Below are 13,741 nucleotides of genomic sequence, written 5' to 3'. Positions count from 1 at the left end.
TAAGGTTTAACTCTGTGAGCGTCAGTGCCGCTTGTGATCTCCTCGTGGTCTCGAGCGTCCGCTACGCTGATAGCGTATCGTTACGTTAATCGGCAGCCTATAGCGTGCTTGCCTCTACGCATTAAGCCGTGAGCGAACGTGCCGCTCGTGTGTCTCGTCCACGGCTAAGCGTCCGCTACGCTAAGTGCGTACCCTTACGGTACCACATACTCCAATAGCGTAAGAGAATACCCCTCCAAGTTTGCAACCCAGTCGTGAGAGTCGTCCCACCATGTTTCCGTAATACCTATAATATCGTACTCGGCCTTTGCTGCTAACAATTCCAATTCCCCCATTTTACCTGCTAGACTTCTACATTTAAGTTTAGTGGTTCCCTTATCCGCTTTTTTTTTTTTTTTAAAGGTATCCTATCATGGTTTACTAGAGCCTCCCTAAAGTTAATTTTACTGACTCTGACTGTTCTTCTCGCTCCCTTTCCATCCCCACCATAATTAATACTGCCCACCTTACTCGTCTTTGATCATCCCAGTGTTTCAACCTAAATTCTCCGCCCTGACATAAGTATTTTCCCTTATGCTACGTACATCTTTTTCTATATGCTGTAATGATGACACATAGATGTTGTTTGTTAATGTTTTCGCAATACATTTGTTAATACCCTTTTTAGAACCCATGTTAATAACCTTGCCGGCTCTCGTAGTCCATAAGAAATATTGGGGACAGATAAAGTACGATGGGGTATAGATGAGTCCAACGGAGCCAGTGCACTTTAAATTTCTTCAACTGGGTGTGCTGGCTCCTCCCCTCTATGACCCCTCCCACAGGCAGTTACAGTTAAAACAGTGCCCAAAGGAGAAAGAACATACTAGAGAGAAGGAACAAAACAATAAGTGTGGTGTGATTTACACACCAGGACACCATAACATACCCTGGCCAGCAACAGCTGGCAACAGAAAACAGCAACAGCTGAACTGTAACACATAACAGACAACCTGCAGAAAGTCACCGCACAGAGGCGGGCGCCCAATATCCCTTTTGGGACTACGAGAAAAGGATTTACCGGTAGGTATTTAAAATCCTATTTTCTCTAGCATCCATAAGGGATATTGGGGACATATTTAGTACGATGGGGACGTCCCAAAGCTTCCAGAACAGGCGAGAACGTGCTGAGACTGCTGTAACACCGCCTGCCCAAACTGGGTATCCTCTTTGGCCAGGGTATCTAATTTGTAGAATTTCACAAAAGTGTATAGTTGCAAGGCCGAGACTCCAAGGGCAGCCGCTGAGGAAGAGCCCACTGACCTTGTAGAGGGGAACTTCAGAGACTGTGGAATAGGTAAGGCCGACGACACATAGGTCTGTTGGATAGTAAGCCTAATCCAACGAGCTTTGAAGCAGGACAACCCTTTTTCTGCGCATCATAAAGCACGAATAAGGAATCCATCTTTCTGACCCGATCTGTTCGCCTGACCTAGATCTTCAAAGCATGCACAACATCCAAAGACTCCAGAGGAGCCGAAGCGTCAGAACAGGACGGAACCAGAATAGGCTGATTCAGGTAGAATGCGGAGACAACCTTCGGCAGGAACTGCTGTCTAGTCCGGAGCTCCACTCTGTCCTCGTAAAAGACCCAGTAGGGACTTTTCCACGATAAGGCCCCCAATTCTGAGATGCGTCTAGCAGAAGCCAGGGCCAATAACATCACTGTCTTCCATGTGAGGTACTTGTCTTCTACCGTCATCAGAGGCTCAAACCAGGAGGACTGTAAAAATTTCAACACTACATTCAAAGCTCAGGGTGCCGTAGGTGGCACAAAGGGAGGTTGTATGTGGAGTACCCCTTGTAAGAAGGTCTGAACTTCTGGCAACACAGCCAATTTCATCTGAAAGAAAATTGAGAGAGCGCTGAAATCTGGACCTTAATGGAGCCCAGACGTAAGCCCTTATCCACACCAGCCTGTAGGAAACGTCCCAAGTGAAACTCCGCAGGTGGATACGTGTGTTCCTCGCACCAAAAGACAGATCTCCTCCAGATATGATGATAGTGTTTTGACGTCACAGATTTTCTGGCTTGCATCATAGTTGCAATGACTTTTTTGGAAAGCCCTTTGTGAGCTAGGATGTTCCATTCAACATCCATGCTGTCAAACGAAGCCGTTGTAATTCCGGGTAGACGAACGGTCCGTGCTGAAGATCTTTTCTTAGCGGCAGAGACCAAGGTTCTTCTATAGACATGTCCAGAAGAGTTGTGTACCACACCCTTCGGGGCCAATCCGGCGCAATAAGGATTGCTTGTACTCTGTGATATCTGATCCGCTGGAGCACCCTTGGGATCAACTGAATCGGAGGAAATAGGTAGACCAGCCGGTAAGGCCAAGGCAACGTCAGCGCATCCACTGCACTCGCCTGAGGGTCTCTGGTTCATGAGCAGTAACAGCGAAGATTCTTGTTGAGGCGAGATGCCATCATGTTGATCTGCGGGTATCCCTACCCATCGACAATCTGTTGAAACACCTGAGGATGTAATCCCCACTCGCGCGGGTGGAAGTCGTGGCGACTCAGGAAGTCCGCTTCCCAGTTGTCCACTCCTGGAATGAAAATTGCGGACAGCGCTCTTGCATTTCTTTTCGCCCAGAAAAGTATTTTTGACACTTCTCGCATGCAGACCCTGCTTTTTGTCCCTCCCTGTGAATTGATGTATGCCACTGCCGTGACCATGTCTGACTGAACCTGGATCGCCTGATCCCTAAGTAGAGGGGAGGCCTGAATCAGAGCACTGTAGATAGCCCGAAGTTCCAGAATGTTGATGGCCTCTTGGGCAGACCACCTGCCTTGGAACTGCGCCCCCTGGGTGACAGCTCCCCATCCTCTCAGGCTCGCATCCGTTGTGAGGAGGATCCAATCCTGAAACATCAACCTTCCAGCAGGTTGGAAGACTAACCACCACAAGAGTGAAATCCTGGCCTGGGGTAACAGCTGAATCATCCGGTGCATCTGAAGATGTGAACCGTACCACTTGTTCAGGTTGTCCAATTAGAAGGGTCGGGCATGGAACCTTCCGAACTGTATCGCCTCGTACGAAGCCACCATTTTTCTCAACAATTTTATGCAAAGATGAATGGAAACTCGAGCAGGTCGGAGAACTATGCGAACCATCTCTTGAAGTGTTCTCACCTTGTCCTCTGGGAGGAACACTCTCTGAGCTACCGTATCGAGTATCATACCCAGAAACAGGAGCCTTTGAGACGGTTCCAGTTGAGACTTCTGTAGATTTAGGATCCACCCGTGGTGAGACAGAAGTTGGATAGTGTGATCTATATGGAGCAGTAGAAGCTCCCTGGAACTTGCTGTTATCAGGAGATCGACCAGGTAAGGGACAATGTTGACCCCTTGGACTCGTAAACACCCTTGGAGCTGCAGACAGGCCGAAGGGCATCGCCTGAAACTGGTAGTGAATGTTCAGTAGGGCGAACCGCAGGTAGTCCTGATGAGGAGGCCAAATTGGGATATGTAGGTAGGCGTCCTTGATATCCAGGGACACAAGGAATTCCTGTTGTTCCAGGCCCGCAATCACCGCTCTCAAAGATTTCATCTTGAATTTGAAAAGGATTCAAGGACTTGAGATTGAAAATGGGTCTCACAGACCCGTCTGGTTTTGGCACTACGAACAGACTGGAGCAGTAACCTTGTCCTTGCTGTAGCAGGGGTACTGGACCAATGACCCGGGACTGGACCAACTTGTTGATGGCCAGTAGTAGTGTAACACGCATATTTTCCAAAACTGGCAAACCTGATTTGAAAAATTGTTGTGAAGGAGCACCGTCGAACTCCAGCTTATTAACCTGAGAGATAAGGTCCCTTACCCAGGCATCTTGGCAGGAACTGTCCCAGATGTGGCTGTAGTGACGTAACCGAGCTCCCACCACAAGATCCCCTCTGGGTGGGTGGGCTCCGTCAAGCCGAAGTCTTTGGGGAAGCTGAACTGGTGCTCTGTTCCTGAGAGCCAGCAATGGCTGGTTTCTTAGGCTTACCTCTGAAGCTTCTAGCTGCATTGGAGGCACCCCGGGCCCTAGATCGAAATCTGGAGGGCCGAAAGGACTGAGTAGACGGTCCCGGGTAGGTACACCTAGCAGGCGGAGCCCCCGAAGGGAGAAATGTGGATTTCCCAGCAGTAGCTTTGGAGATCCATGCGTCCAATTCACCGTCGAAGAGCCATTCACCCGTGAAGAGTAGAGATTCCACATGTTTGGAGTCAGCCTCTGCAATCCACTGACGCAACCATATGGCTCTGCGTGCAGACACAGCCATAGTAGTGGTTCTAGCATTTATATTGCCAATCTCTTTAAGGGAGTCACAGAGGACTCTTGCCGTGTCCTGAATGTGTTTTAGGAAAGTTACAGTAGTAACCAAGGTCATATCACATTAAAGACCCTCTTGAATCTGAGTAGCCCATGTATGAATGGAATGTGTCATCCAGCAATCAGCAATGACCGGTCTCTGAGCTACACCTGCAGCAGTGTAGATAGATTTTGGAGTGGTCTCTATTTTCCTATCCCCCGGGTCCTTTACCGTAAAAAAAAGAGCCCGATGCAGGGAGCACCGCCTTTTTAGAAAGGCGAGAGACTGAGACGTCTACTGCTGGAGATTCTTCACAGAATTTCCTGCCTTCAGGGGCAAATGGGAAGGTATTTAAAAACCTTTTGGACACCTGATAGTTTTTATCTGGATTTTTTCAGGCTAATTTAAATAAATCATCCAATTCTTTGGAAACAGGAAAGGTGACAGTCAATTTCTTCTTGTGGGAGGAAAAATTACTGCTGATTAGTAGCATCCTACAGGGGGAGCTTTAACACATCTCATAAAGCCAATATGAGGTGTTCGATACCCTGTGTCAAGGTGGAATCCCCACTATCCCCATCCACCTGTACATCATCATCAGAATCTGATAGGATTCCAGACAAAGCACATTTTTGTGTACCTGTAGTAGACATCGGGATGTGGGAAGCATCAGCTTTGGCAGTTAGGCTAGCCACTGCTTGTTACAGTTCTTGTGTTTTATTGGCATTGGCAGTGAGCTGAGATGACATATCCGACATCATGGTTTTTAAAGCCCCCAGCCAAGAAGGCTCTGGACTCTCCCCCATGTTGTTATCAGCATTTTGTGATGACTGATTACACTGCTCACAGGATATGGAGCCCGATGAACTAGGGGAGAATCTGGCATTACATACATTGCATGACTTCTGTTTCACCATAATGAAATACAGAAACAATACACATACAACACGGACTGAATACAATACAAGCCTGCCCTATTGCATGTGAGAGGAGACACAGTAGAGGACTAGTGAGACTGTCAGCATTTTATGTAGTAATGTAACAGTGATACTGCGGTACAGAGAATTCCCCAGAGGAATGTAAACTGTGCAATAATAGCGGCTCTCCCCCTCTACACCCGGTACCAGTGATCCTGTGACTGATTCGAGGAGCTGCATGAGGCGGCTGCTGCTGCTTGCTTATGCAGAGGAAGGCACCAAAAAGCAGCTGATCCCGCTCTGACGTAGCTCCGCCCCCCACTATGGCGCCAGAGCTACTAATAAGTTTTATACTGCCAATGTCTCCACGGGTTGTGTAGCCTCACATAAATGCTTGGTACAACACCCCTCCAGCCAGTCTCACGCAGGGGCACCCGCAGGTCCCCCCCAAGGAGGGACCCGTACGCCTAGTGGGGCCCCCGGTTTGTACTCACTACGACGATCACCTTCAGGCTCTGTTCGGGGTGTGCGGCAAGCTGTGGCAGCTAAGGCGCAGTGCCCCGCTGAACAAACAGCCCCTCAGGTGGTCCTGCAGCAGAGAAGCGGCTCTGCACCTCATGAGGCCGGTCACCATCTCCCCCCTAACTCCCACGGCGCAGGTACAGATGGATCCATGTTTATCATGGCCTTTGATAGGATTAACTGAGCCAGGTCAGTCAGACTTAATCCCCTGCTGTAATGACTTATTCCCCTGATGTATTGTTCTCTCTGTATTGTATTGCAGCTGAGAACAATAGATGAAAGGCTTATGTTAATAAACCATGGCGTGCCTAGGCACAGCAAAGAAGTGAAGATAAATATGGACCCATCTGTATGCTGTTGCCCAAATAGCATGCCGAAATAAGCAAAAGTTTAAATGAAATTGAAGAAAAAACTCTGGAGCTTGCAGAGTGTGTATCCTCTCCTGACGGCACTGTGGGAGGGGGCATAGAGGGGAGGAGCCAGCACACCCAGGTGAAGAAATGTAAAGTGCACTGGCTCCTTTGGACCCGTCTATACCCCATCGTACTAAATCTGTCCTCAATATCCCTTATGGATGCTAGAGAAATAAACCCACACGTGGTCTCTCTAAGACACAGAGAACACTACTTAGCTCAATGTATGCAAGGAAACAGAACTGAGCACACAATCCAAAGAGCAAGCTGCAGGGTCACAGCGAAGCGAGTTTGAAATCATCAGTCCAAAAGACCATGTTTAAAAATGCTGATTGCCTTTGAAACACAATAAACAAAAAAAGGATCACAGGAAGTTCTAGACTTGTGACTTATTCTTGATCACAACATAAAAGGAAGCTGAACCACAGTTGGAATCAACCTACGTCCTAGCAGACCTGCAGGACAAGTGTAACAAAAGCAGGAGCCACACAATTACAGGGTGAAATCATGCCTTTTATATACTTTTAGAACTATTTTTTTTATGCTTGTTTGACTGTTTATTGCCTTTTTGCTGCTGTGCTCCAGGGATTACTTCATAACAAGTGCATGCCGGTAGCCACTTCAAACAAATGTGAACATCCAGCTCTAGATTCCTGCGTGGTGTTTTAAAGGTTGGTCATAGTGGTATTGCACGCTGCAAAACACAGTTACCCACTATAAATGGGTATATCTGAATTGAGCAATTCAAATTTTATTTTTAAATACCAACGGTATAATTCTGTATGTTTTCCCTAATGAACAGAAAATAAATTCTAATTCAATAACCTACATTATCCATTCTAAAAACCCCCCCATAGAATTACTTTGATATAAAAATAAAATCACAAGGCAAAGCCAATGATGTACATATTTTTTTTTATGGTTATTATGGAGCAAACTACCACCAGTCATGAAATAGTTAATGAGAATCTTATGCAGCATGTGACAGGGTGGGAAAAGGGGCACAGAAATAAGTTATTGAAGACGTGAAATGGGGTCGAATGAAATTTCTCTTGAGAAATAATGGCCGTGACATCATCGGCAAACATTACTGGCTATGATTAATGTCAAGAAGAATTGTTTTATCCAGTCTTTATGGCTCATATAATTGTGCTTGACCTCTGAGCTTTCTTACTTTTTTTTTTCCAATGCTGCGAATAGACAGTGCTGCTGGCAACATACATAGGGACAGATGCATCACACTTACCTGCCCATGGCCACCTGGTCATTAGGATCTACAGAAGTGGTCTTCCGCTCTATCAATTCTCGCAGCAACTGCAACAGATTGAAACAGGTTAAGGGATTTAAAACAAAAAACAAAACAAAACAAACTACACTTTAGTTTTGACCACAAATAAATTATAAAAGTTTTCTAATTGGATTTAAACAGCCAGTAAAGAGAGTTGTAGTCCTCCACTTCCCCTCTTGTGATTTATCTCAGATAAATGGTGTTCCACTACTGCAACATACGTACTACATTCAGCAGGTCAGATCTTGCACACTCTAATGGAAGTTCTACAATCACATGTTGAACACCTGAACATAGTGTGCAGTTGTTTTTACGGTATTATAGACTCAGTAAAGGACAGCCTACCATCCCTACTGCCATTTCTGGTATAAGAGCTAGAGACGTATGCATTCCAACCTGGTCAGAGAAGAATGCACTGCTCTAAAGCCCTAGTTGCTATAAATGGGATGAATGTTTTTTTTGATATCCCTGGATGTAATCAGCAAATAGTATAATTGAGATGCTGATTGAGGGACAGCTACAATAGATACCTTTGTTTTTCTTCTTCTTGATAAACACAACAATCATTTAAAAAAAGTGTTTGACTTCATGACTTGTGACGGGATGTGGTTATATGACGGGCGGTCACACTATACCGATGCCGGAATCCTGCCCTGGTGGAAAGACTTACAGTCGGCATGCCGACTGACTAGGACTATTCCCACTCGTGGGTGTCCACGACACCCATAGAGTGGGAATAGAACCTGTGGCAAGCAAAGCGAGCCATCGAGCCTGCAAGGGGCTTCGTTGTGCTTGCCCCCGGCAATCTAAACACCGGAGTCCCAGCGTCAGTATGGTGACCGCCAGTATCCCAACTGCCGGTCACCTATACCCAACCCCTTGTAACATACCAACCTCACTAACTATGCAACTATAATATGAAGATAGATGTTCATTTTTTTTAGTTTAATCACCATTGAAAGAAAACTACTACCAACGGTTTGCAGTTCAAGCTTCATGTGCCAATCATGCCACCTGTCTTTTCCATGGCACACATTATTATGTGAAGTGATGTGACCAATGCAGCCTTCCTGTGTAGGCTTAGATCAATTAGACTAGTACAGTATGTCTCAATTGTGGATTTGAACAAAAGGTTAAGGCCTCTGCTAGTGTTCTGGTGAATGCAGAATACAGAGTGGTCAGAAGACAAGTTAAGAGGAGAACAGAAAATCATGTTACGCATTCACAAGTTCTAACTCGGGACAATCAGTTTTGACGCTGAAAATCTAAGTAGGAATATTTATCAAAAGTTTTATTGGGTGTAGAAAAAAAAAAAAAGCTCCAATATTATTATTACTACTGTATTTGTTATCACAAGGAGACTTTCAGAAGCTAAGCAAACCTGGGTGTTATAAAATATAAAAGCAGCAACGTCAAATTCTGTATTTAAGTATTAAAACTATATTTAAAAACACAGAAAATAACCCTCCGCATTGCATGTCCGCACTGACAGGGTAGGATGCGGCGGGAACAGGCACAAGGGAAATTGCTTGAATATGGGTGCAAAGATCACACAGTGCAAGACAACTTACTATCAGGGTGGGAGGATTCCATATTAGGCCTGTGACCAGTCACATGGAACACATGACATAAGCAGGGTAAAGCACATTCCTTCTCATGTGGTACATCTAAGTGCATCATGTACAGTGCATTTGATGTATTTATATTTGCATTTGTTGTACCCTCTATATTATATATTTTGCACTATAGCCATGAAAAAAAAATTAACAATCATGATTTTTAGTTTGTTTTATAGCTACATTTTCATCTTAAATATATGCTTAAATCCGCATCTAATGTACAGCAAAAGAAATACACATCAGTATTTGATAGTGCTAAAAACAATGGGACGTTTCCACGATGCAAATATACATGCACCTAGTTTCAACTGTTGTATTATTCGGTCTACTCCAGTCTAACGTCATTATTTTTTTTTCATAAAATGTATACATTTATATCTCTAGTATTAAAAAAAGAGCATTTAGTACACAATGTCTGGTAGCAGTATTCCAGATCACACTGTTGTACATACAAGTACACTAACAAACCTTTGTATTCATAGTACACATAAAGAAATGCATTATACTACCGTAGTATGAACTTGCACTATATATATTGCACTATAGTCTAAAGCAGGCCTGGCCAACCTGTGGCTCTCCAGATGTTGTGAAACTACACATCCCAGCATGCCCTGCCACAGTTTTAGCAATCCTTAATAGCAAAACTGTGGCAAAGCATGATGGGACTTTTAGTTTTACAACAGCTGGAGAGCCACAGGTTGGCCAGGCCTGGTCTAAAGGAAATCATTAAGTCATTCAAGTCAGTATTAATATAGCGTTTTGTAACCTTTTAATGTTACAACAAAAACAGTTTGAAGGTCTCTCTCAACATGGCACAGAACAAAACAGACAGATAACACTGTTGTGTCATGCGATCCTCATTGTTCCTTCACTTCTAGGCCATAGATTGTGACAAAAGAACAGCAAACGGCTTTTGACTAAAATAGGTAAATGTATACTAACGTGTCAAGACATTTGTAGATATATGATGTAAACAGTTTCATAGCCTATGACTGCAATTCTAATTTTCTATATGCTACAGTGCATAAACTACACAAGCATGACACAAGGAAGAGGGTCAGCCTAGGTCACAGGTAACATCAACTAAAAATTCTCACGAGTTATCAAAAAATCTAAAACTATGTGCTTACACCTGCCATATTTCTCCAAGGCTGCAATGATATAACAAAGCCTTGGACTGAACAATCAAATATGAAGCATGTTTATGCAGGGAAGGTATCTGAAGAAGTTTATACTGGATTTTAGCACAACCTATAGGAAATGGGAAAATACCACCTTTATTCTTACCTACATCTCCATTCATCACCCTGTTTTATGCTCGGAATTTATTAGTCAAAACAGAAATATCTCTCGTCAAAGCTCAATATATTCTTTTGAGAGTGATATATGATGTCTCCCTATGTCTAATAATTAACTAGGAAGTGTGAGTAAATCATGCTGAGCATTAAGCTCTGATGTGTGAACACTGAATAGAGCCGATTTAACTCATGAATTGCCAGTGCAGACTGAAAATCTAGGCAAGTCTCCTCCTGATTACATGTACAAAGTATGTTATTAGCTTCCGCAGACATTTCTTTTTTTTTTTTAAATGGACAAAAATTTGCAGTCAGGTTTATAATGTGTTTTAAATGAAAAAAAAAAAAAAAAAAACATTTAAAGACACGGGCTTGCGTCATTTACGTTTGGAACAAATCCGTTGTATACAGAGTAAATTATCTATCACAAAGCTGTTTGTATGTTTTTTTTCCATCTTCCAGCTTTTAAATTGTCATGATAAAATATGTATTTTGAAAAACACATACGCGTGGAGTGTATTATACCTGTCACTTCCTTTGGCTGTCAGACAGCAGAAACAACAATAGAAAACACAGCAAAAAAAAACAAAAAACCCCCACTTGAAAAACATGACATCCTCTGTCCCTGCTTCAACAACACCCTCCCTCACATGTGACGAGTGAAAGCCATCCTTCTTGTCTCCCAAAACAAGGCTTTTGTCTGTGATACATTCTACAGTATCTAAATGTAACGTTCATCTCAGGTTTACTGTCTGGACAAATAAAGGAAAAGCAACGCATTCAATTTAATGTAGGTGGTGACAGCAAACATAAAGCAATTTTCTTTATCCTGATTGTTGAATTGGCTTCAACTTGAATCTCTGCCTAATCCCACTCACCAGAAGAAATTAACCCGGTCAGCTGAACAGGTGCTATACTGTGTCTGTCAGGGGGGCCCTTCTCCCTACAATTACTAGCACACATTGAAGTGGTAATCTTTACAGATCATCTCTCCCAAGAAATACTGTTGTGGGGGAACGGAGCAGAGGGAGGAGTTGGTCAAAGGGGAAAGTCGTGTGTGTGTGTATGGGGAGGTGGGGGGATTGGGAGGCTAGAATAGAAAATGAATGTGTAGCTGCCTTACGGCTCAGCAGATGTCTGTATGTGATGAACGAGGCTGGGATATTCTGTTGTTGCCTGCTGCCAAGGAGCGGTAAGTGATTAAAGCAGCCACAGCTTCAAGCACCATACTTAGAATCTGCAGGGTTCCCCAGCCTTGCACCCATTCCTTGCTGTGCTGCCAGATGTTGACAACTGCTCCTGTTCTCAAACACTCTGCACGGATGGCAGCAGTTGGCACGGAAGTCCTGCAATCTGGAACATTTGTGAAGACACTGTGTGCTGACAAGTGTCGCCTATTATTCACCTTTACAGAACGCCAGAGCGACTTTAATTCTCTGCCAATCGCCTCCTGGGAGCCAGCCAAGATAAAGTTGCGGCTGGCAGCCTCATTTGTTTTACTCAGGTGTTTCTGTTGCCTTACTGACCTCTATTAGTTTAAGTTTTAATTTAGATTAACCCCGCCACCCCAATTAACCAGTCACTGGGAAAAAAGATAAGATGTGACTACTCATAACTCTGAATTTGGAATTTATCAGAGTTAAAATTATGAAGCAGCATAAGAGACTGGTCACTCGGTGCTATCAGTCTCTGAACTGATCACTCCAGGGTGAATTAAAAATAAAATTTGTCTATGACGGAGGAACGAAAAAAAAAAAAAAGCATAGGAAAAAAAAGGCACTTCTTACAGATATATGGTTAATCTATAACCTACTAAGAAATAACAGACTGAGCTGTTCAGCTACTAACGCTGTGTTTTATGCAAATTACACAAACATACATTATATATATATATATATATATATATATATATTTATATATACACATATATACACACATATACACACACTAATAAATATATATAGATATATATACACACACACATATATATCTATCTAATATATATATATATACACATACATACATACACACATATACATATATACACATACACACAAAATGCCTTTATCTTGTGCAAATATACAGCAAGTGAAGCTGCACCTCAAGATAGGGCCCCTGTTAGCAAGGATCAAAACAGCACAGTAAAAAAAAAAAACCAAGATCACAGGGCACTACAACAATAGTGTGACCATTTAATTTTCATGTATGGATCATACAGTACAGATGGTGTAATGTTTAGCATTAATGCCTCACAGCATTGAGGTTGTGAGTTTGATTCCCACCAAAGCACCAACTGTGTGTAGTTTGTATATTCTCCCTGTACTTGCGTGGGTTTCCTCCCAGAATCCAAAAATATACTGGTAGGTTAATTGGCTACCGACAAAAAATGAACCTAGTGTGTGTGTGGTAGGGAATATCGTTTGTAAGCTCCACTGGGACAGGGACTGATGTGAATGGGCCATATTTTCTCTGTAAAGAACTGCAGAATGTGTGTGTGCTATATAAATAACTGGTAATAAATAATAATAAATAAAAAAATCCAATTTAAAGCTGTAGAAGTGTCTTTTGCTGTGTTAAGAACTCCTTTTCCTCTTGGATCTCCACGATAATTTTATTGAAGAGATTGGTACTCCAAATAATGGGATATACCCTCTTACCATATATTCACCCAACAAACAAGGCTAAATAGTCAAAAAAGTAAAAGAACAATGTTTTTAGTCTCCAGAAGAACGATACATAATATTAAAACTTTTGCTTACAATATGAAGAGGCGACAGAATATCCCCAACTGACAGCGAAGAAGTTGGTAAATCCCGCCAAAACCCTCACGGATTCTTTCTGTTGAATGTGTGGGCACTACACCAATAACCCTGCGTGTTTCATCCAGAGGAATTCTTCAGGGTAAATTCTTTGTAGATATAGATGAGTGTACATTCACATTAGGAAGATTACCAACTTGCAAAATCCATTCATAAGACAAATTGGTGATGATGGATACAATCAATTAAGGAAAATCAATTAATCCCACGCCTATAAGGTCTGTTACAAAACAATACTAAGACTACCCTCCAAACACGTGTTAGTCCTCCAATAAAGACCACTATTACTGGAGGATTAAGACGTTTGGAGAACAGTCTTATCATTGTTTTTAACAGACCTTATAGGTATGGTATTAATTGATTTTCCTTAATGGATTATGTCCATCATCAACAATTTGTCTTGTAGATGGATTTTGAAAGTTTGTAATATTCCTAATGTGAATGTACATACCTCTATAGCTGCAAAGAATTTACCCCTGAAGAATTCCTCTGGATGAAACAAGCAGGGTTATTGGTGCAGAGCCCACACAT

At 42.9% G+C, this 13,741-nt stretch overlaps 1 protein-coding gene across 2 annotated transcripts in view; it reads right to left on the bottom strand.

Moving 5' to 3' along the window:
- The window catches only part of AATF (apoptosis antagonizing transcription factor), a 402,606-nt gene that overhangs the window by 65,523 nt on the left and 323,342 nt on the right, over positions 1 to 13,741 (bottom strand). For both annotated transcript variants that reach the window (XM_063954827.1, XM_063954826.1), the window contains exon 9: positions 7,436 to 7,503. In XM_063954827.1, coding sequence (XP_063810897.1) covers positions 7,436 to 7,503 — 68 coding nt within the window. The remainder of the gene's footprint in view (positions 1 to 7,435; positions 7,504 to 13,741) is intronic.

Source organism: Pseudophryne corroboree, chromosome 2 (assembly GCF_028390025.1).
Source record: "Pseudophryne corroboree isolate aPseCor3 chromosome 2, aPseCor3.hap2, whole genome shotgun sequence".
Lineage (NCBI taxonomy): Eukaryota > Metazoa > Chordata > Amphibia > Anura > Myobatrachidae > Pseudophryne > Pseudophryne corroboree.
This window is presented reverse-complemented; position numbering and strand designations above follow the sequence as displayed.